Source organism: Rana temporaria, chromosome 3 (assembly GCF_905171775.1).
Source record: "Rana temporaria chromosome 3, aRanTem1.1, whole genome shotgun sequence".
NCBI classification, from domain to species: domain Eukaryota; kingdom Metazoa; phylum Chordata; class Amphibia; order Anura; family Ranidae; genus Rana; species Rana temporaria.
Window position 1 is genome coordinate 490,119,815 of NC_053491.1, and position 24,222 is coordinate 490,144,036.

General features: G+C 47.6%; 1 protein-coding gene across 7 annotated transcripts in view; it reads right to left on the reverse strand.

The window, feature by feature from the left end:
• The window catches only part of LOC120933759 (NACHT, LRR and PYD domains-containing protein 3-like), a 250,256-nt gene that overhangs the window by 43,343 nt on the left and 182,691 nt on the right, over positions 1-24,222 (reverse strand). For 6 of the 7 annotated variants that reach the window (XM_040347144.1, XM_040347141.1, XM_040347145.1 and 3 more), the window contains one exon: positions 2,555-2,719. The exons of the other annotated variant lie outside the window; for it this stretch is intronic. In XM_040347144.1, coding sequence (XP_040203078.1) covers positions 2,555-2,719 — 165 coding nt within the window. The remainder of the gene's footprint in view (positions 1-2,554; positions 2,720-24,222) is intronic. 7 annotated transcript variants of the gene reach the window in all.

The window sequence follows — 24,222 nt, forward strand, 5'->3', positions numbered from 1 at the left end:
AGGGAGGAGAAACAAAAAGGAGGAGACCTCATCCATTGGCAGAACAGACCGGGGGCTGAGAGACTCCCTCTGCCCACTAAAGGAAATAGAACTTCATGCTTGGCTTTCAGAGGACTACAAGGGTGTGTGTCAGACTGCTGGCTGAGCTGAGGAGAGGGATAGCAGCCAGCGGTCTTACAAACAGGATGTCAGCAGGCAATAAAGGTTTTTCAGCAAGTTCAGCAGCCTATTAAAGAGGAATTACAGAGCTCAGAAGAACATGGGTGGCAAAGTTGGTGAAGGTAGATCAGCAACAAGTTCTGCTTATAGCCTCATACACATGATCAGATTTTCGGACGACTGTTTATCAGTTTTTTTTTGTGGCATGCAAGTCTCATATGGAAAGTCAAGAAGTTACTCACCATACGAAAATTCTCGTTCGACAGAATACAACTTCAGAAGTGATGTAATGTGTTGAATAGTTTTGCTCTTACAATTTTTTTCAGATGAAAACCGTACTTGTTAAATGAAAATCAGATGTTGAGTTCACGTACAATCAGAATTTTACAGTTTGCACATCCAGCTTATGTTGGAAGAAAAATCATAATCGGCTGTTGAAAGCACCATACTAACAATCTGAAAATCGGCAGATCGTTCGTCGAAATTTTACTTCTGATTTTCAGATCGTGTGTATGGGGCTTTAGTCCGTAGGGTTCAATATTGAGTTGGCCCCACCCTTTGCAACTATAACATCTTCAACTCTTCTGGGAAGGCCATCCACAAGGTTTAGGAGTGTATCTATTGAAAATGTTTGACCATTCTTCCAGAAGCGCATTTGTGACGTCAGGCACGTTGTGAGGTCAGGCATGTTGGATGAGAAGGCCTGGCTTGTAGACTGCTCTCTAATTAATCCCGAGGGTGTTCTATCGTATTGAGGTCAGGACTGTGTGGGCCAGTCAAGTTCCTCCATCCCAAACTCATCCATATCTTTTATGGACCTTGCTTTGTGCACTGCCCCAAATCATTTGGTGGAGGGAGGATTATGGTGTCGGGTTGTTTTTCAGGGGTTGGGTTTGGCCCCTTAGTTCCAGTGAAGGGATCTTCTAAGCCGTCAGCATACCAAGACATTTTGGACAATTCATGCTCCCAACTTTGTGGGAACAGTTTGGGAATGGCCAATTCCTGTTCCTACATGACTAGTGCACAAAGCAAGGTCCATAAAGACTTGGATGAGTGAGTTTGGGGTGGAGGAACTTGACTAGTCTGCACAGACCTGACCTCAACCCGATAGAACACCTTTGGGATGAATTAGAGCAGAGACTGTAAGCTAGGGCTTTTTATCCAACATCAGTGACTAAACTAACAATTGTGCTTCTGGAAGAATGGTCAAACATTCCCATAGACACTCCTAAACCTTGTGGACGGCCTTCTCTGAAGAGTTGAAGCTGTTATAGCTGCAAAGGGTGGGCCAACTCAATATTGAACTCCATGGACTAATGCCACGTACACTCGACCGTTTTTCATGACGTGAAAAATGCAATTTTTTTTAAATGTCATTAAAAACAATCGTGTGTGGGCTTTTCAAGTTGTCATTTTTTTTTTTATCAAATAACTTTTTATTGAAAATAAGAAAGAGAAGGAGTACATTTCATACAGAATACAGAGCTCAAGTTGTCATTTTTTACGTCGTGAAAAATGGTTGTGTGTAGGCTTTAACGATGGGGAAAAAAACGTGCATGCTCAGAAGCAAGTTATGAGACGGGAACACTCGTTCTGGTAAAACTAGCATTTGTAATGGAGATAGCACATTCGTCACGCTGTAACAGACTGAAAAGCACAAAGACTGAAAAGTGCGAATCGTCTCTCACCAAACTTTTACTAACAGGAAATCAGCAAAAGCAGCCCAAAGGGTGGCGCCATCTGAATGGAACTTCCCCTTTATAGTGCCGTCGTACATGTTGTACGTCACCACGCTTTGCTCCAGCATTTTTTTTTTCACGATCGTGTGTATGCAAGGCAGGCTTGACAAGAATCACGTTGAAAAAAATTTATTTTTTTCTAAGACATTAAAAACGGTTGTGTGTACGCGGCATTAGACTGGGATGACATTAAAGTTCATGTGTGTGTAAAGGCAGGCGTCCCAATACTTTTGGTAATATAGTGCACACTGGCTTAACAATCGCTGCTACTACAGTTTTGTGTTCTGGCTGTAGAAGCAGCTCCATGTTCTCCTATGTGTCCATAAACATTGGGATGATTACAGACATATTTTGAGCTCAATATTTAGAGGCAGGAAAAAAAAACTCTTCTGGTTCACGTTTCTGATTGGAGCTTTCTGGCAGAAAAATGCAAAACTCTCCTAAACTCGTCTAAACTGTGTACAATAAACTCTCTATATGAATGTTTTTTTTTCTGCCAAGAGAACTGGCATTTTTTTTAAGCCCAGTGTGTATGGAGCCTTATGGAGCCTAAAGATGGAATTTGATAACATTCTCACATTTCTATATTATTTATGTGGTTTAGATATAAAACTGTCCCAGAATATAATTGTCTCAGTCAGTCCTGTTATACTCACTGTAATTCCTCTATCTGGCTTGTTTTCAGAGCTGTCATCAGAACCCAGAAATGAGGACCCTTCAGATTGTTATATGACAGGTCCAGTGTCCTCAGTGTCTGGTTATTTCTTATTCCAGATGTCAGGTGGAGGCAGGAACTGTCTGTCAGGTGATTAGAGGACAATCTGTAGAAGAAGAGAAGAATCTTACCAGAAGAAAATGAATTTCTCCCCAGGAATGAATGGAACTATTCTCTAATCATAGGTGGCAAACACAAGGCCTGTGGGCCGAATCCGTCCCTCCAGGCCATTTCTTGTGGCCCTCGCACCTCTCCAGCAGCTGCAGGAGAGCTTCAGCCCTCTTCTGATCCTACTCCAGACCCTTACTTTTTGCTTTCAAGCAATGCATCCAGCTTCTTCCCAGCAGCATATGGAAAGGGTGGTGTATTGTGATGTAAGGGAGAGTGGGGGACTCAACTTCTGATGGTGGAGTGGCTCTTGACAATATATGGGGAGGGGATGCACTGGACATCTAATCTTACAGATACAACCGGCCCTTTTGAGGGCAATCATAATGCTGATGCAGCCCACAATAAAATTTAGTTTGACACCCTTGAATGGAACTCATTTCTCTTTATTGGAATCATTTATATCAGATCACTTTATAAAACACAATCAATTATCTACACTATTGGAGGTTTTCTCTTTTTGTGGATCCCAATTACTAAATGTGACATGAGAAGTGGATGAGGTGGTGTGATCCATTCATTATTCCTGTATGGGGATTGGACCATACACACTCACACTGACCAATAGGCTTTCACCTCCAACCTTCTGCTAAGTCTTGGATTCATTTGTGGGGATTCACTTTGATGGTCACAGAAGTCTCACTCATGTTGTGGAAACTTCATTGACTAAAAGTGACACCATTGTACTTTGGGATTTCCTTTGAACATCATGGTGGAGGATTTGATCTTATGGTGTGGAGAAGATTTTATTATTACCGTTCTTTATTTGGACCTTTTTTGAAAATTTGTACGAATATTGCTGCACTAATTTTATATATGCCGATTATAAATTCTCTTCATTAGTTATCAGTGAAATATTCGCCATACCATTGTTATATATACACTTATAGGGAGGTTTGTGATGAGGAGTCTCACTTCTATTGTTATATTTTCACATTTATATTGTGTGAATGTTATATACTAGTGCTGCAGTCTTCCATATTATACTAGATGTGATAACGCCACCAATAGTGATCAGATATAACAATTACATTCACTACAAAAATAGGATTTTTATAACAGCTTACCTGTAAAATCCTTTTCTTGGAGTACATCACGGGACACAGAGAGGCATAGTAATTACTATGTGGGTTATAGAGTCTACCTTCAGGTGATGAACACTGGCACGCCCTTAAGGCAGGAAGTTCCCTCCCCTATATAACCCCTTCCATACCGGGAGTACCTCAGTTTTTTAGCAAAGCAATAAGTGTCCCAATATCCCCATCAAGAGAGGCGGGAGCTCTGTGTCCCGTGATGTACTCCAAGAAAAGGATTTTACAGGTAAGCTGTTATAAAAATTCTATTTTCTTTATCGTACATCACGGAACAGAGAAGCATAGTAATTACTATGTGGGACGTCCTAAAGCAATGCTAATGAGGGGAGGGAGACCCCAAAAAATAGGATTTTTGTACTCACCGTAAGATCCATTTCTCTTCCGTTCATGGATGGACACAGCAGCATTGACCTTATGGTTATATATCCTTCCTTCCAGGAGAGACTAGGCAGAAAATACAGCACTTCAAGTGTTAAAACACTTTCTTCAGTACAGCACCTCCCAGGGGGCGTGGTCCCCCGGGTATATCCCACTCTCTGACTCAGCAGCTCCAGTTCGTAACAAGCAGTACAAACAAAAACGAGGGGTGGCTGCTATGTCCGTCCATGAACGGAAGAGAAATGGATCTTACGGTGAGTACAAAAATCCTATTTTCTCTTCCGTTCATGGACGGACACAGCAGCATTGACCTTAGGGACGTCCCCATGCAGTGTCAAAAAATTTTGAGGGGTGGGAAACAACACAGCAAACCAAGCTTCACCCCAAACAAAAAAAACAGAGTTTCTCAACATAGGAAATCCAACCTTAAACTGCCGCCTGTAAAACCTTGCGGCCGAAGGAGGCATCCGAAGATGCCCTCACATCCACCTTGTAAAATTTTGAAAAGGTGTGGATTGACGACCAGGTCGCTGCCTTACACACCTGTAAAACAGACGCTTGATGACGGAAAGCCCAAGAGGCACCAATCCGATCGCCCTTGTGGGATCAGGAAGGATTTTTTTTCCCCCGGTCAAGGCACATTGGCACAGCACGGCCAGGGTTTTTTCGCCTTCCTCTGGATCAAACGGGGGAAGATTTGCCGAGTAGGGAACCAACTTGGAAATCGCCCTTCCCATCATCATTGAATATCTCCCCGATCAATTATCACTTTTTCCGGCGTTTTTCTGCGATAATGTCTAATCTGAGATACTCTGCAGAAATCATGTGGGGTCTAAAGCCATTCGCCTCAATATTACCAGCTGTCACCAAAAAAGCTCTAAGGAATGAGCAACTGTTAAGAATCAATCGACGATCGACAGTCAAAAATTACACGCATTTACCCCAACATAAGCACATATCATGTGCTTTGGTCAATACAAGGTCGGCAGTAAAACACTGACAAGAAATCCATGATTTCATTCTACAAAACGATTTAGACTGCCTTTTTATCACAGAAAGCTGTCTCACAGCTGACTGTAATACCATTCTAGGAGAATTGGTGCCAGAGAATTATCGCATTCTAACAGAAAACAGAGTGGGGCAAAGAGTAGGAGGCCTGGCGGTGATCCACAAGACTCACCTCTCGATCACTAAACCAGGCCTTCAGTACTCACTTCCATTCATGGAAACCCTCATCCTGCAACTGCAAACAAATCCCCAGGACACTGTTCACATACTCCTGTGCTATAGACCACCGGGTCCAAAAACGCACCTGCTCATGTCATTGACAGAGTTCATCTCCACCTATACCCTAAACACCAAACATCTCCTGCTGCTCTGGGATTTTAACCTCTGGGCCAACTCCTCACAGGACCCCGTTGCCGAAGCCTGCATTGACCACTTGGAAGGATTAGGTCTGCAGCAACTAGTATGTGGGCCCACACATGCTTCAGGTCACACGCTCGATCTCATTTTCAGACAAGATCTGGAAATTAATATTCTGGAAAATGAGCCGCAACCATGGACTGATCACCATGCCATTAAATTCACAATCAACATAAATGCCCCCTAAAAAAAAACGGTAAAACCGGTGACAACACACTGGACTAGATCTCAGAAGAAGCTCCACTCGGAACTCTTCAAAACTACATTAGGGAAAAAAATAAAAACAATCCAACTACATCAAACAGCCACAGAAACTCTTGATGCTATAAACAAGGCTCTGCTACAGTCAGCCGACTTAGTAGCGCCAAAACGCACAACGTGCATCCGGAAAAACAATTGGTTTAACGACCAGCTGTCGTTGCTAAAGCAAGAACGCAGAAGAGCTGAAGCAGCCTGGAAAAGAAGCCTTTCAGAGGAAAAGAGGAAAACCACACCATTTATAAGATAATAACCAAAAAATACCATAAAGAAATCTTTATTGCCAAAAAAAAACATTTTTCCAATATTATCACCAATGCCCTAAACCGCCCCTGTGAACTCTTCAATCTAGTTACCAAGACCATGAACCTAGTCTGTCTAGAAGCCCTTAATTCTGATTCACAAGAATTTGGCAACTATTTATCAGATTACTTCATCAACAAAATTAAAGGAATCCGTGAAAGTATTCAGCAAAATACAACCTCCATCTACCCCCCTGTAAATCACAAACCTAATACCCACATAATTCCTCCACAGTCACCTAACTTCACTCTAAAACCCATTTCCATCGATGCCACTAAAAATATCATTGGTACTCTGCGAAATAGCACAGCGCCCAATGATATCATCCCCAAACTGCTGAAAGAATTTTCCCGATATTATGGCTTCAGCTATCATGCAGCTCATAAACCAGTCATTCAAGGAGGGCGTGGTGCCACCCTTGCTTAAACAAGGTATAATCAAACCAATTCTAAAAAAAAACACCCTCGACACCAAAGACCCTAACTACCGTCGCCCCATAACAGGGCTGAATGTCTTCTTCAAGGTAATGGAGAAAGAAGTTGTACAACAGCTACAACATCACTTAGACACCCATAAATTACTTGACCCATTCCAGTCCGGTTTACGTCCTGGTCACGGGACAGAAACAGCACTGCTCAAAATATGGGATGACGGTCTAGAGGCCGCAGACGAAGGAGAATCTTGTCTTCTAGTACTGCTGGACCTAAGCGCAGCTTTTGATACGGTAGACCACAAATTATTGCTGGCACGGCTAGTCAAAGTAGCTGGAGTTGCGGAATGTGATTTATCGTGGTTCTCCTCCTTCTTGGAAAACCGATCACAAATAGTGAAATTGGGCCCTTTCACTTCTGAAAAACTCAGTGTCATGCAGAGTCCCCCAGGGATCCCCTCTGTCGCCTGTTCTTTTCAATATCTATCTCCGCCCTCTTTTTGAAATCAGCAACCAGAAGTTACTTTATCACTCTTATGAAGATGACACACAACTATATTTTCGCATCTGCAACAAAAAGGATCATTATCTCGGACTAGAGAAATGCCTTTCTTTGATATAAAAGTGGATGACAAAGAGTTACCTTAAACTCAATGGCTCAAAAACAGAACTTCTCCTGTTTCAGGCCAATCGGAAGATTCATCCCGCAACAACATGGACGCCCCCCGCCCATTCTGGGTCAATCCATCACCCCTAGCACCAAAGTCAAAAGTCTTGGAGTCATCTTCGACACCTACATGACAATGGATGCACAAATAGGGTCAGTAGTCAGCGGATCGCACCATCTGCTGTGCCTTCTACGCAGACTCGCTCCCTTTATCCCAAAAGAAGACATAGCAGTCGTGGTGTGGACACTTATCAACTCCAGACATGACTATGCAAATGCCCTCTATCTTGGACTCCCAAAATACCAATGTTATAGGAAAAAGTGGGGTTGGGACTTTATATGAGGCATGTGGTTTGCACCACCACAGGCCTCCATCCCTAAAAGGGTTTAAAAAATGGAAAGTTGGGACTTTAAATGAGATGCGATTAGCAAAATGCGATTAAATATACATATGGAAAATACAAAAATTCTTACCATAATAGCCAGGCTCAAAAATACCAAACCAAAGAAGCACAAAACCAAATTAATCTGTCTAACTGTATGTAATTAAAACAGGGGTTTAGTTGCAGTCATTTGCAAATGTCTGGGAAGCTGCAGGCCACGTCACGGCACTCTGTGTAACTGCAGTCCTAACTATGAATTTTAAGGCCTCCAAAGGAGGAACCCAGGTGTGCTAATTAATAGACAGGGAGCAGAAGGCAACCTAGAACCGCCCCTATCTATGGTTGGTCTGGCAAATGAGAGCACTGAAAAGACAAAAAACAGGGGTGAAACCAAAACATGCCTACCAAACTAAAATACCACCAAACTGGATGCGGACCACATCGAACTGGGTCAGCTAGTCAAAAAATGACAATGCATGAATTAACTTGTTGGTGGCAGATCTGTGGAGGCAATTATGTAACACTCCTGAAATCGCATCTCCATCCCTTAGTTAATGTTATAAACATTAACTAAGGGATGGAGATGCGATTTCAGGAGTGTTACATAATTGCCAACTAAACCTCTGTTTTAATTACATACAGTTAGACAGATTAATTTGGTTTTGTGCTTCTTTGGTTTGGTATTTTTGAGCCTGGCTATTATGGTAAGAATTTTTGTATTTTCCATATGTATATTTAATCGCATTTTGCTAATCGCATCTCATTTAAAGTCCCAACTTTCCATTTTTTTAATCCCAAAATACCAAATCACTCGTCTGCAAGTCGTTCAAAATACGGCCACTCGACTTGTGACTGGGAAAAAAACATGGGAATCAATCTCACCTTCGTTGAGATCCCTTCATTGGTTGCCCTTAAAAGACATAATCACTTTCAATGCACTCTGTCTAATACATAAGTGTATTCTGGGAAATGCCCCCCAATATCTATGCGAAAAACTAAAAGCTCACAACACCAATCGCATTCTGCGATCCACCAACCAAAATCTACTCCAGATACCCAAAGCCAGATACAAGTCCAAAGGAGAACGAAGATTTGCGGTCCAAGGACCCAGACTATGAAACGCTCTACCAACCACCATCCGATTGGAGGTAAACCACCTGGCCTTCAGGAGAAAGATCAAGACCCATCTCTTCTGAGGGCCCAGGGAATGGATACCAAGCGCCCAGAGGCGATTCAGTTTGCATGTGTTGCGCTATATAAGTTTCTCACTCAATCGCCCTGGTCAAATGCACCGTAACCTGAAAGGGAGGCGCCCGCCCCCTTATGGCATAGGCCTAAAACACGACCTGTCTGATCCACCTAGAAATGGTGGCCAACGAGACCGCCAGACCCTTTTTAGGACCAGTCACCGACACGAACAGTGAGTCTGACCTCCGAAACAGAGCCGTAGCAGACAAGTACACCCGTAGGGCCCAAACCACGTCCAAGGAATGCAAAGTGGCCTCCTTAATATATAAGGATGGTAACACAATGTCCTCATTAATGTGAAAAGCCGAAACAACCTTTGGGAGAAATGACGGCTGCGGCCGCAGCACCACCTTATCCTTATGGATGACCAAGTAGGGAGCCTTGCAGGACAAGGCCGCCAGTTTAGATACCCGTCTGACAGAGGTAATTGCCACCAGAAAAACCACCCTCTGGGACAGAGTCAACAGAGGGATCTTTCAAATGTCCTCAAACGGAGCGTCTTGAAGCACCGAGAGCACTAAATTCAAGTCCCATGGAGGCGGTGGAGGACGCACAGGGGGGGCCACATGCCAAACCCCCTGCACAAACGTACGCACCAGGGAGTGTTCCGCCAAGGATCGCTGAAAGTAAACAGCTAGAGCTGAAATCTGACTCTTAACTGTACTTAAGGTGAGAGCCTGATCCACTCCACGCTGTAAGAACAGCAGAATCCGGGACATCACGTATGTACGGGGGTGCCATTTCATCTCTTCACACATAGAGATGTAGGCCTTCCACGTACGATGGTAAATCTTTCGTGAAATAGACTTCCGTTCTCGTAGCATGGTAGAGACCACCGAGCCTGACAGACCACGGTCTTTCAGCACCTGGCTCTCAACAGCCACACCGTTAAAGCCAGCGACTGTAAAGCAGGGTGAAAGATCGGACCCTGCGACAGAAGGTCTTCTCTCAGGGGTAGACGCCAAGGGACGTCTGCCACCAGACGCACCAGGTCCGCGTACCAGGGACAGCGCGGTCAATCTTGGGGCGATCACGATTGTTTTAATTCCCTCAGCTTCCACTCGGCGCAGCAGGTGAAGAAGAAGCTTCAGAGGAGGGAAGGCGTAGATTAGGCGATAGTGACCCCATGGCGCCACCAATGCGTCCGCCCACGGGTCCCTTGACCTGGCCACGAACCGTGACACCTTCCGATTGAGACGGGACGCCAGAAGGTGCACGTCTGGAGTGCCCCATTTTTGGCACAGACTCTGAAACACCTCCGGGTGTAGTGACCAGTCTCCTTGGTCTAGTGTTTGGCGACTTAGGTAGTCGGCTTGCCAATTCAGCACCCCCGGAATGTACACGGCCGACAGACCTGGAACGTACCTTTCAGCCCACCGGAGGATGTGCGCGACTTCCGTCGCTGCAGCCGAGTTCCGTGTGCCTCCCTGATGATTGACGTATGCCACGGCCGTGGCGTTGTCGGACTGGATCCTGACCGGACAGTCCTGCAGACCCAGAGACCACTTGACGAGGCACAACCTGATCGCTCGGAGCTCCAGTACGTTGATTGGAAGGCGGGACTCCTCCTGAGTCCAGCGCCCCTGGGCTGACTGGGCACCCCAGACACCCCCCCAGCCAGAGAGGCTGGCATCCGTCGTGACCACTGTCCAATGGTACGGCAGAAACGACTTCCCAGGCCGAAGCACCAGAGACGTCAGCCACCACACTAGGGACGACTTGACCAGTCGACTCACCCGAATCTGGTAATCCAGAGATGAAGGGAGCTTGTTCCAAAGTGACAGAATCTCTTTCTGTAACACTCGAGTGTGGAATTGGCCATACGGAACTGCCTCAAAAGAAGCCACCATCAGACCCAGAACCCTCATGCAGAAGCGAAGCGACGACCACTTCTGGGTCGCCAACCGCTGCACCGCAGATTGTAATGTCTGAAGTTTTTCCGTTGGGAGAAAAACTCTCGCCTCCGAGGAATGCAGGGGTAACGCCAGGTATGCCAGCCACTGAGACGGTACCAACATTGACTTCTGGACATTCAGTAGCCAACGGAATTCTCAGAGGGTCTGACAGGTGATAGACACGCCCTCTTCTAACTCTGAGCTTGAGGAATATCTCAGGAGAAGGTCGTCCAGGTATCCTACGATAGCGATCCCTCGCTGCCTCAGCAGGGCCAGAATCAGAGCGAGCACCTTGGTGAAGACCCGTGGTGCCAAGGCCAGGCCGAACGGGAGGGCCACAAATTGAAAGTGGTATTCTCCGATCGCAAAGCGAAGAAATCTCTGGTGCTTTGTGCATATGGGGACATGCAGGTATGCGTCCATGGCGTCCAAGGACGCCATAAAGTCCCCCTGATGGAGCGCTGCTACCACCGAGCGAATCGACTCCATTCTGAATTTTTACACTATGACGAAACAATTGAGGGCCTTGAGGTCCATGATTGGACGGACCCATTCCTTCTTGGGGACTACAAACAGATTGGAGTAAAACCCCTGAAAACGTTCCATTGAGGGAACTGGCAGAATCACTCCCCTGACCAGTAGATCCTGGACAGCCCCTGACAGATCCTTCCGGCGATCCGGAGGAAGCTGGAGGTTGGAAGAATAAATCTGTTTGGTGGACAAGAGAGAAACTCTATCTTGTACCCCGAGGAAACTACTTCGCAAACCCAACGGTCGGAAAGCAGAGACCTCCACGAATCCGCGAAGCCGGCCCCCTACCCGAGATGCAGGCGGGGGCAGACCTTCATGCGGAAGCAGGTTTGTCCGGAGGCTTGTTAGGCTTGCGGTACCAGGTGCGCTTCTGCCCTTCAGCGGGTGCTTTAGCACCTTGAAAACTTTCCACTGCCGTATTTGGCGGGCGAAAAAAAACACTTGGGGGGAGTAAAGGAGGGTCCTTGCTTACGGCGAGGCTTCTTACCCTTCCCAGATTGTGGGAGCAGTGTGCTCTTACCACCTGTGACATCCTTTATGATGTCATCCAGGGACACCCCAAAAAGCCACTCACCCTTAAAGGGTAAAACCACCAAGGCCTTTTTTGAAGACTGGTCCGCAGACCAACACTTCAGCCACACAAGGCGGCGTAGTACCACTGCGTAAGCGGAGGCCCTGGAAATCAAGGGGAGCATATCCAGGGCCGACTCACAGACAAACTTTTTGCCCTTGCACTAACTGGTCAGCCATGTCCACACAGATCTCAGAAGCATTCCACGCCTCCAGCTCCTGCAGCAAGACCTTTGCCTGTTCGGTAAGTGTCTGTGACACCAGAGCTCCGGCCAAAACCGGTCTCACTGCCGAACCCACTACTGTGAACACAGCCTCAGCTCTCCCATCTGCGGGGTCCCTAAAGGTGGGGGCCCCTTCCACAGGCAACGTGGTGGCTTTGCTCCGTCTGGACACAGGGGGAAACCCACTTTTTAAAAAAAGTTCTCCTCAAGGAGGTAACGGACCGCAAAGTATTTTGGAACAGCAAAAACTTTCTGCGGCTTATCCCATTCCTTGTACAACAGTATGTCCAGGTATAGAACACAAGGAAACACTTTTGCGGTGCGGGGCGTCTTGCGGAACCCAAAAGGGACTGGCATATCTGATGCCTCCGCCAAATCCTCAAGTTTCTGAGTATCCCGCCCCGCAGTGATAAGAGCTCCAACAAACGCCTTATAATGCGCTGACCCTGAAGCAGAGTCATCCTCACTGTCCGTGTGGGCTAAGCCTGCATCATCTGACATGACAGAACCAGAGCCAGACGCAGTAGCAGGGTCTGGTTCTGTGTCAGAGCCATCCCCAGAAGCAGTCGCAGGGATGGGGCGCTTTTTTTACCCCCCTTCTGGCCACTTGTCGCTTCAATCCTGGCGATAAACGCCTCAAGGACAGCCTAGCCTCTACAGAGGCCGCAGGGGAACTAAGGGTTAACTCAGGCATGGTTGGGGTAGAAGCCTCTGGTTCAGACTCCACGTTGACCCACCGCTATGCCGCCCATGGGGCAGGGGATCCCATGGGGAACTCACCACCCGAAGCTGAGAGTGCTGTCTGCGCTGCGCCGTCCTTCAGGAAGCAATTTTCAGGCTTTTGCACCGCTATTCCAGGCACTAGAGGCCGAGACTTTACCAAGAAGGCCGCCGGAATGCAGAAAAAAGCATGCGGGCCACAAGAAAATGGCCGCCGAACATGGGGGGACTACAAGGATCGAGGATCCAGCCTGTCACCCAGTCAGCAGTCGATTGTAGATCCCAGGATCCAAAAGGAAAAAATCAAATAAAAGCGAAAAAAATCGCAGAAAAAATTCCAGAGCACATGGACTCCAGAAAAGCCCATGTCTTCTCCTGACGCTAGGCAAAAAAAAACTGGAGCTGCTGAGTCAGAGAGTGGGATATACCTGGGGGACCACGCCCCCTGGGAGGTGCTGTACTGAGGAAAGTGTTTTAACATTTGAGTGCTGTTTTTTCTGCCTAGTCTCTCCTGGAAGGATATATAATCCTAAGGTCAATGCTGCTGTGTCCGTCCATGAACGGAAGAGAAAATAAGCCGGGCGCCATCAGACGTGAGGAATCAAACTGCAGCCTGCAGCACACTGCGCAAAGGCGCCTTCCTCACTCGTATATCCAATTGGTAAAATGTAGTGAAAGTGTGGACTGACGACCAGGTCGCGGCCTTACAGACCTGAGCCATGGAGGCATGATGATGCACTGCCCAGGAAGTGCCAACCGCTCTAGTGGAGTGCGCTTTAACCTTAAGTGGAGGAATCTTTCCTTTCAAGCCACAGGCTTGAGAATGACCTGTCGAATCCATTTAGAAATAGTGGACTTAGATGCTGCCTGTCCGCTTCTGGGACCATCGGGCAGAACAAATAAAATGTCAGATTTCCGAATCTGAGCAGTAGTTTTAAGATAGATTTTTACTGCTCTCAGTATATCCAGAGTATGCAATGATCTTTCTGTTGCAGAACTAGGTTCTGGAAAAAAAGAAGAGAGAACCAGATCCTGGTTCAGATGGAAATTTGAAACTACATTGGGGAGAAAGGCCGGATGAGGCCGCAGGACCACTTTGTCCTTATGAAGAATTAGGTATGGCTCTTTACATGAAAGGGCCACCAACTCCGATACCCTCCAAGCAGAGGCTATGGCTACCAAGAACACCACCTTCCTGGTCAAGAGGACCAAGGGAATGTGAGCCAGAGGCTCAAAGGGTTGCTTCTGTAGGGCAAAGAGAACCAGATTCAGGTCCCACAGGCACAAGGGGGTTTTAATTGGAGGATTAATACAAATCACCCCCTGTAAGAAGGTCTTAACCAGAGAATGTGTAGCCAGTGGCCTTTGAAAAAATATTGATAAGGCCAAGATCTGGCCCTTGATGGTACTCAAGGCTAATCTCATGTCTGCCTCTAACTGCAGAAACTCCAGTATTCTGCCAATGAGATATCTGCGAGGGTGCTTCGCACCAGGCCACATATTCCAAATTCTGAAAATAAATAAGCCTAGAAGCTGGCTTTCTGGCATTTATTAGTGTAGATACTACAGAATTAGAGAGACCCCTCCTCTTTAGGATATGGGTTTCAACAGCCAGACCGTTAAATTTAGAGACCGTAAGGAAGGGTGGAATATTGGCCCCTGTGAATGTCCTATTGAAATCCTTACCATCTCTGCGTACCAAGCCTTTCTGGGCCAAGCTGGAGCGACCAGAAATACTGGTTTTCCTTCCGACTTTATCCCTCGAAGGAGGCGGGGTAACAATTGCAGTGGAGGAAACACATAGATTAGGGAGAACCGATCCCACGGAAACCCAAGCGCATCTGTTCCGCAAGCGAGTGGATCCCTCGTTCAGGACAGAAAATTGTCCACCTTCGCGTTCCTCTTTGATGCAAAGAGATCCACATCTGGTGTTCCCCACCTCTGACAAATGCCCCAGAAGATGTCTGGGTGAAGAGCCCACTCTCCTGGGAGCAACTGCTGGCGACTTAGGAAGTCTGCCTGCCAATTGTCTATTCCCGGAATGAAAATCGCTGATATGCACGGGACATGCTTTTCTGCCCAAATCAGGATCTGATCCACTTATTTTTGGGCCGCACGACTTCTCGTGCCACCCTGGTGATTTATGTATGCCACAGCTGTGGCATTGTCGGATTGTATCCTGACTGGAAAGCCCCGCAACTTGTCTGTCAATGCTGCTAGGGCTAGACGAGCTGCCCGAATCTCTATCAGGTTGATGGGTAGAGATTTCTCGGAGACCGACCACTATCCCTGGAGAGATAGCTGCTCCTAGCAGACTGGCATCTGTAGTCACAACCAGCCAAGATATTGGAACAAAGGACTTCCCTTTTAGAAAAATTCTGTTGAACCAGCCACCAGCAAAGGCTCTGCCAAACTATAGGGGAGAGCAACATAGGGAAGTCTAAGGCATGGGCTTTCTTGTTCCAAGCGGATAAGATGGCGTGTTGTAGTCTCCTTGAGTGGAACTGGGCAAATAGGATGGCCTCAAATGAGGCTACCATTTTCCCCAGGAGTCGCATACAAAGGCGAATGGAAGGCTGACGTTTTGAACTGACAAACTGGACTAGTTCCCTTAAAGAATCGACCTTCATTTGAGGCAAGGATATCTTTCTCTGATCTGTGTCTATGAGCAGACCTAAATATTCCAGCCTCTTCACAGGAACTAAGGCTGACTTGTCCAGGTTGAGAATCCAACCCATGGACCCCAGGTACCTCACGGTTCTGCGTATTTCTCAATTCAGATCGGTAATTGAGCGATCTACCAGCAACAGATCGTCCAGATAGGCTACTATAGATATGCCATGAGACCTTAGATTGGCCAACAGGGAGGCCAGCACCTTTGTGAACACCCGAGGTGCAGTGGCTAGTCAGAAGGGTAAAGCCACGAACTGAAAATGGTGCTGATATATCGCGAAGCGTAACAGCTTCTAATGGCTGAGAAAGATAGGTATGTGTAGGAATGCGTCTTTGATATTTATGGACGCTAATAGTTCCCCTCCCTGCAGGGAGGCGGTCACTGACCGAATTGATTCCATCCGAAAGGATCGAACATTTCGGGACTGGTTTAGGGCCTTGAGATCCCGAATGGGTCTTGCGTCTCCGTTTGGCTTGGGGACGGTAAAAGGATTTGAAAAGAAACCCAAACCTTGCTCTTCCACTGGTAGTTTTATACCAGATGATCCAAGGCCAACGCTAGAGACTTTATTTTTCCTGGGTCTTTCGGGACACTTGATGCCAGGAAGCAGGGTGGAGGAAACTCTCGCAACTCCAGCCTGTACCCCTCGGAAACCGTGGAGGACCCAATTGTCTTGGATCCTTTCTTGCCAGGTCCCTGCAAGCAGCTGAAGTCTTCCCCCCACCCGGCTGGGTGGGGGTGAACCTTCAAAATGCTGACTTAGACGCAGGCTTGGCCGGCTTACGGTTCCAGGGTTTCCTGGGAGCCTGAGATTGCCCTTGAGGTTTTCCTCCTGCATTAAACCTTCTGGGAGGCCGTCAGGACTGCCTGGAGGCAGAAGGCCCAGGAACTGGAGAAACTCTTTTTAAATGTTAACAGCATGCTTTTGCCACTGGAAATTTTCTGGATATACCTATCCATATCTTGCCCAAACAAACGCTCTCCGTGGAAGGGAAACCCGGCTAGAAGCTTCTTGCAAGGGGTTTCAGCAGTCCAGTTTTTCAACGAGAGCAGCCTACGCATATGTACTAAAAGTAGTGTAAGGCGGGAGGACTGTTGTATAGAGTCCTTGATGGCATCTACTGAAAGGCATAATGCCTTGGGAAAGTCGGCCAACTCCCAAGCTTGCTGAGCCAGGACATCTTTCAAGACCTGCTTCATCTGGTCTTTTAAGGCCTGGCAGATGCCAATAGCTGCTACTGCAGGTTGGGTTACCCCTCTGGCTGTAGCAAATGATGTTTTTAACAACGTCTCCAGTTGCTTATCTGTCGGGTCTTTAAACATCTGCACGTTGTCCACCGGACAGGTCAGAATCTTGTTCACACAGGAGATAGCTGCGTCCACTGCAGGGACACTCCATTTTTTAGTGAACTTCTCCTCCATGGGATATAAAATAGAATTTTTTTTAGGCGGCAGAAACAATCTATCTGGATGTTCCCAATCTTGATAGATAAGACCTTCTAGTAGATGATGAGCCAGAAGGAATAATCCGCCTGGGGGGCTTTCAAAGAGCCCAAAGCAGAGACCAAGCTAGAAGCTGGCTCTAATAACTTAAAGGCCGAATGGACCATCTCAGTAAGGGACTTACTAACAATCTTTCGGACTGAGAAGCCAAAAACGGTTCCTCCAGGATAGAATCTGACTGACCCTCTGCCTGATCCCCTGAGGGTAAAACAATCTCTTCCGGGGATAGTTGTTCTGTCAAAAGGAACTCTGCAGGGGGAGAGGGAGACCTGGTGCGTTTATCTCTTGAAAGAGAAGATGCAATTAAAGTCGCCAAACTTTTCTCCAGTCCACCCATGGCTGAGCCAGAGCCTCCTCTGTTACAAACACTGGAGCAGGCGGGGCAAGGGCAGCTGAGGCACCTAAAAGCCCCGATGGATCACCCTGGTTCACCTCTAATTTATCAGGAGAGAAAATAGCCGCAGGAGCACAAGATCCTCTGAGCCTGATGGCGAAACCTTTGTCTTTTTGCATTTTTAGTCCCTGAGCCCTTTGCCATAGTAAAGCCGAGGTACTCACAGCCAGGAATTGCATCCACTTGCGGACCTATAGACCAGCACTGACGCTGCTATTTGATGGTCAGCGAGATGCAGAGCACACTATGTGCCTTAAGAAAATGCCACTGTCAATTTATGCACAAATAAACTCTGGCCCAGATTCTCAAAGGGCTTACGATGGCGCAGCGCCATGTACGCCGTCGTAAGTCCTAATCTGGGCCGTCGTATCTATGCAACTGATTCTTAGAATCAGTTACGCATAGATATCCATTAGATCCGACAGGCGTAAGTCTCTTACGCCATCGGATCTTAACTGCAATTTTTTTTTTTTGCCCGCTAGGTGGCGCTTCCGTCGATTTCCCAGTCGAGTATGCAAATTAGCTAGATACGCAAATTCCCAAACGTACGCGCGGCCGACGCAGTAAAGTTACGACGTTTACGTTAGGCTTTTCCCGGCGTAAAGTTGCCCCTGGGTCTATGAGGTGTAGTCAATGTTAAGTATGGCCGTCGTTCCCGCGTCGAAAATGTATAAATTCACGTTGTTTGCGTAAGTCGTCCGTGAATGGTGCTGGACGTAAATTACGTCCACGTCAAAACCAATGACGTCTTTGCAACGTCATTTAGAGCAATGCACGCTGAAATTTTTTAGGGACGGCGCATGCGCAGTTCGTTCAGCGCTGGGACGCGCTTCATTTAAATGATACACGCCCCCTACCCGCCGAATTTGAATTCCGCCGGGTGATTTACGTTACGCCGCCGCAACTTTACACGCAAGTGCTTTGTGAATAAAGCAGTTGCCTGAAAAACTTGCGGCGGCGTAACGTAAATCAGATATGTTACGCCCGCCCATTTTTACGCCGATCTACGAGAATCTGCCCCTCTCTGTCCACCGTTAGCCAGGATAGGTGAGGTAGACTGAGCTTTATGGACTAGGTGCAACTCACCTGACCTGCTCTGTCCTGCAATTTCAGGCTCATAGAGAGCAGCTGAACCAAATCCTCATGCGCGCCTATTACAAGGCCGTGCACATGCGCGCGCGCGCGTGTCCCACCGCACGCCTATTCCGAAGCCGCGTGTGTGCACACACGCTACTGCGTGCATCCCGGAGCGCCGGGACGCATAAAAGTTGGCTATTGCGCGCGCGCCTATGATGACTATTGTACGCTTGCACGTGACGCTGATTTGCCCGTGCACGAGGTTGCTGTCAGCTGAAGCCAGCATGTGAGGACCAAAAACAAACACTTCTGTAGCCAAAATTTTGGAGGAACCTTCCCCAGGAACCAACTACCAGCAGGTGGAGGCTAAATGACGCACTCAGGCAAGTACTCATTATAGATAAACCTCACAATCACTTCTACACCAGGACAATGAAAGGAGAGAGAGGCACAGACAGGCAAACCAGCATAATGGCTCAAAAGAAGGAAACTTTCAGAACCAAGGGCCAGATCCACAAAGCAGATGCGCCGACTTAACTCGAGATACGCGGCGTAATTGAAATTTACATGGCGTGTATATTTGCGCCTGATCCTCAAAACGAGATACGCCTTAAAATCAGGTTTTTCCGTCCTACCTAAAATAATTACACCGGCGCTTTTCTGTGCGCAAATTATGCTAGAAACGCTACTGTTTTGATAGGCAAAGATGCAAATGAGGGAGATAGGGCGATCCACAAAATTAAGTGTGTGCGCCTTAGATTACACCCTGTGCGCTTCTGTTAGTTTCAATGTGTAAATTTACACATTATAAAAGGTGCCCTAATTTTACACATGCCGTGTAAAGGTCAGCTAAAGCAACATCATTAACCACTTCCATACAGGGCACGTATACACCTTCCCGCCCAAGCCAATTTTCAGCTTTCAGCACTGTCGCACTTTGAATGGCAATTGCGCGGTCATGCTACACTGCACCCAAACAAAATTGGCGTCCTTTTTTCCCCACAAATAGAGCTTCCTTTTGGTGGTATTTGATCACCTCTGCGATTTTTTTTTTTGCGCAACAACTAAAAAAAGACTGAAAATTTTGAAAAAAAATACGTTTTTATTTTTTTCTGTTACATTTTTTGTAAATAAGTAAGTTTTCTCTTTCAATTACGGGCACTGATATTGCGGCACTGATGGGCACCGATGAGATGGCACTGATGGACATCAATGAGGTAGTACTGACGGGCACAGATGAGGTGGCACTGATTGGCGGCGCTTGTATGCGGCACTGATGGGCACACATAGGCAGCACTGATGGGCACACATAGGCGGCACTGGGCACTCATAGGCGGCACAGATGGGCACTCATGGGCGGCACTTATGGGTGGCACTGATGGCTACTTATGGGTGGCATAGATGGGCACTGATAGGTGGGCACTGGGCATGGATGGGCACTGTGGGGTGGCACTGATGGACACTGTAGGGTGGCACTGATGGACACTGGGGTGGCACTGATTAACCTATGTTGCCAGTCAGTGCCCATTTGTGGGCACTGATTGGCATCTTTTTTTTTTTTATGCTTTTTTTTTTTTACAGCCTTTTTTTTTTTTTTTTTTTTTTTTTTTTCTGCCCTTTTTTTTTTTTTTTTTTTACAGCATTTTTTTTTTTTTTTTTTTTAGCCTTTTTTTTTATCTGCCCTTCCCTGGTGGTCCATGTGGCGATCCGAGGGGGGGCTGCGCTGATAAACAATCAGCGCGAACCCCCCCTGTCAGGAGAACAGCCGTTCGGCTCTCCTCTACTCGCGTCTGTCAGACGCGAGTGAGGAAGAGCCGTCAACGGCTCTTCCTGTTTACATCGTGATCAGCCGTGATTTGACACGGCTGATCACGTGGTAAAGAGTCTCCGTGAGAGACTCTTTACCGAGATCGGTGTTGCGGGGTGTCAGACTGACACCCCGCAACAACGATCGCCGCGATGCGCGCCCCCGGGGGCGCGCAGCGGCTCAGAATCCTGAGGACGTCATATGACGTCCGGTCAGGATTCTACAACCACTTTGCCGCCGTCAATCTGTCATTGGCGGGCGGCAAGTGGTTAAGGAAGAGCTGAGCACACACACTTGCTGGACTACAATCTGTATGCCAACATGCCAAGGGCATCCATGCGCATAGCTAGACTAGTGACTTCAGCGACCGAGGGTACCCCCTCTTCTGAGGGAACAGCAGTCAGGAGACGCCTCGCAGAATGCATCTTTGCACAGTAAACACACACATTAATTATGTCACAATGAGAATGCATGCATGCACACCCACTGTGGTCCCTAGCACAGACATATCTCATGCACATCTAATTGGATTAGATCCAAGTACCCCCCCCATTGGTACTTGGGAGCAGTAACGCCACGCCACGGCTCCAATTCTGTTACTGTGCATTCATACACCATTCATGGACCTGGGATCACTTCTCCCTGGTCCTGGGGATCCCTTCTCCACCGAAACTGAGGGTGACACCCTTATTTAATCAGGAATGCCACCCCCCCCCCCACATTCACACATCATTCACACACATAAACCAAATCATAAGTACAGTATACCAAACAAAATCATAAAAAAAAAAAAAAAAAGTACCCCTGCAAATTAATTTCGGCGGCGTTTGCTCCGTCTGGGCTGGCCACGGGCATGGACACGGGCACGGCCAACTGGAGAATCTTCATGGGGGGGTGTTAGCAGGGGAAGGAGTATCTTCATGGGGGGGTGAGTGAGCAGGGGAAGGAGGAGCCTCCCCTGGTGTCTGTCCTCCTGTTGGCCTGCCCTCCAAGGCCACTGCTATCCTTGTCAGACAGTTTGTGAGGGCAGCCGCATTGGCCTGGCCAGCCTGGGTATTGTCCTGGACAGCCCGGGTATTGTCCTGCACAGCCTGGGTCAGGGCAGTCACCTCCTGGGCCACGCCTGTTGTGGCGGTCTGCAGCTCACACAAACATGTGATGACCGCCAATGAGTTGGTGGCCACATCACCGAGTGACTCCTTCATTACACCCAGGCTGTGCTCCATCTGGGTCAGAGTGACTTTTATCTGACCCAGAGTGCGGGTCTGCCGGGCATTGTCCTTCTGCAGACTGGCCGGCAGACGCTCGGCCACCCCCCTGGTCTCCTGGGTCGCCATCCTGCCTGCCCCTGAGGCTTGTGGCCTGGGAGGAGCGGGGAGAGTGACCCTTGTGGGTTGTGGCCTGTTGGGGGAGGAGTGGGAGGGGCTACCCCTGATGGTGGCCTGACTGCTGCCAGCCTCTGGGGTAGCCTCAAGTGTAGCCTCAAGGGTATCCTCAAAGGTCATCATATCAGAGGCCAAAAGGACTTCCCGGCCAATTTGAAGATCTTCTTCCTCCACCCCCTCATCCTCCACCCCCTCATCCTCCTCCCCCTCATCCTCCTCCCCCTCAACCTCCTCATGAGGGGAGGTTTGGCCACTCCCCTCCCCTGGGTAATCCTCAGCAGCCTCTTGTCCTTGGGGTGGTGCAGCAGCCTGGCCTGATGGGCCAGCAACCTCCTGGCCTGATGGGCCTGCAATCTCCTGGTCATCTGTGGAGAACACAAAACAATCACAGGTTTGAGGATCCACACACTTGGCACATCTTCCCTTCCCCCACCCACACATGCTAATCACCAGATAGAAAAAACAAAAACTTACCTGGCCCCACAGGAACACCTGTCTGATATCCACGCAGGCCCACCACCTGCTCTGGCTGAAAACACTGGGCCACTGCCCATTCCTCCTCACTCAGACGGATGGGGCAGGGTTCCCCTCCTCCAGTGCCCCTGGCATGGGCATTGATCTTAGCCACCTTGTTACGGACCACGCTCTTTAGATCGTTGATCTTTTTTTGGATGCCAGCGGGGGTCCTCGTCTCCCCCCCCCGCCGCATTGATCTGATCCGTTATCTTTTTTAGAATCGCCTTTCTTTGGGCCGGGGAGGTGTTCTGGCTCTCAGGCCCATGTAAATAGCGCCCATATAGGACGATGGACCTAGCAAGGATTTGCTTCTCAACCTGATTAAAATTGAGCTTCCTGCGCTTGGGTGCCATCACAGACACCACTCAGCAACAAGAAGAAACTCACAGGACAAACAAACAAAAATACACACACAACAAACAAACAAAAACACTCACAGAAGAAACACACAAAAAGCAAAACACACAAGCAGACAGCTACTACAAATTCAAAAACAAACACGCAAAAAACAAACACAAAATACACTCATAAAAAAACAAACACAAAATACAATCAGAAAAAAAAAAAAAATACACTCAGAAAAAAACAAACACAAAATACACTTAGCAGAAACAAACACCAACTACTATCTAATACTCCTCCAAAACTTCTCTATCACACACAACTCACCAACAAACACCGACAAACATTCAGAGCAGAAGCAACTTGCTCTAGGAAGGGTAACACAGGGAAATACTTTTGCAAGGGAAGTGTGTTTGACTGGGGCTATGTATACACAGGGCGATCCTCAAACTAAGTACGCTTGGTCTTTTACCTATCTCACTGATTGCGCCGAGCAAAGTTCTGCACATGCCCAGTGAGAAGCAGATTCGTGCGCGCATGCGCAGTACGGCCGGCCCTTCATTTGCATGGGGTCACGGCTCATTACAATGAAGCACGCCCACTTCCTTCCTACTTGCAATAACCCCGCCTTAAGCCTCTGGATTTAAGTTACGCAAGCGCAATTTTGTGCGCAAATGCGATGTGGATACGGCAATTACGACACCAACTTAGGGCGTCGTAACTTAAATGACATAAGTTTTGAGTAACTTAATTTGCGGCGCTGGCTGTGGATCTGGCCCCAAGTTCTGAAAGAGCCTTCATTTATCTTATCTAACGCTGCAGGACTCTGCAAAATACAGGCAGCCCAATCTTCGCCCATCATGGAGAGCTGAGTCTGCAGACCTTCAGGGACCGGGGTCCATGGACAGGAACACCACACCCCTGGACCCATATAGCACCCTGTCAGTAAGCTTTTGGTATTGGGAAATTGACCAAAGCACTGAAACCCAGGATCCACCCCTCAAAAGAGGAGCATTACAGGCCAAACCCCATTCTTCTCAACCGGGGACCGGGTACCGTCCACTTTGGCTAAGATGCACTTTGGATGGATCCGGTTTCTTTGGAGGCTTTTTAAATCCAGCATGGATCCCTCCAGTGGAGCTCCTCAGACCAACACCTTAGACACTGGCGAAAAAATTGAGGTACTCCCGGTATGGGAGAGGTTATATAGGGGAGGGAACTTCCTGCCTTAAGGGCTTGCCAGTGTCCATCACCTGAAGGTAGACTCTATAATAAGGTGACCAGATTTTTAAAATGAAATCAGGGGACATTTTTTTTTTTTTTATTATTGGCAAATGGTAAACTATTTCATAAGCATATTTTCCTCAAATGATATATGCAGTGTATGTGTTTATGGAATGATTGTATGATATATATGTTATTTCTCACATTTCCTCCGTGAAAGATGCTTCTAAGGCCCCGTACACACAACCGTATCTATCCGCTGGGATTGATCCGCGGATCAGTTCCAGCGAATAAATCCGGTCGTCTGTACGGCCTAGTGGATATTTATCCGCTGAGATTTCTTGGGCCGATCGATTTCAAGCGGATATAAATTTCTTAGCATGCTAAGAAATT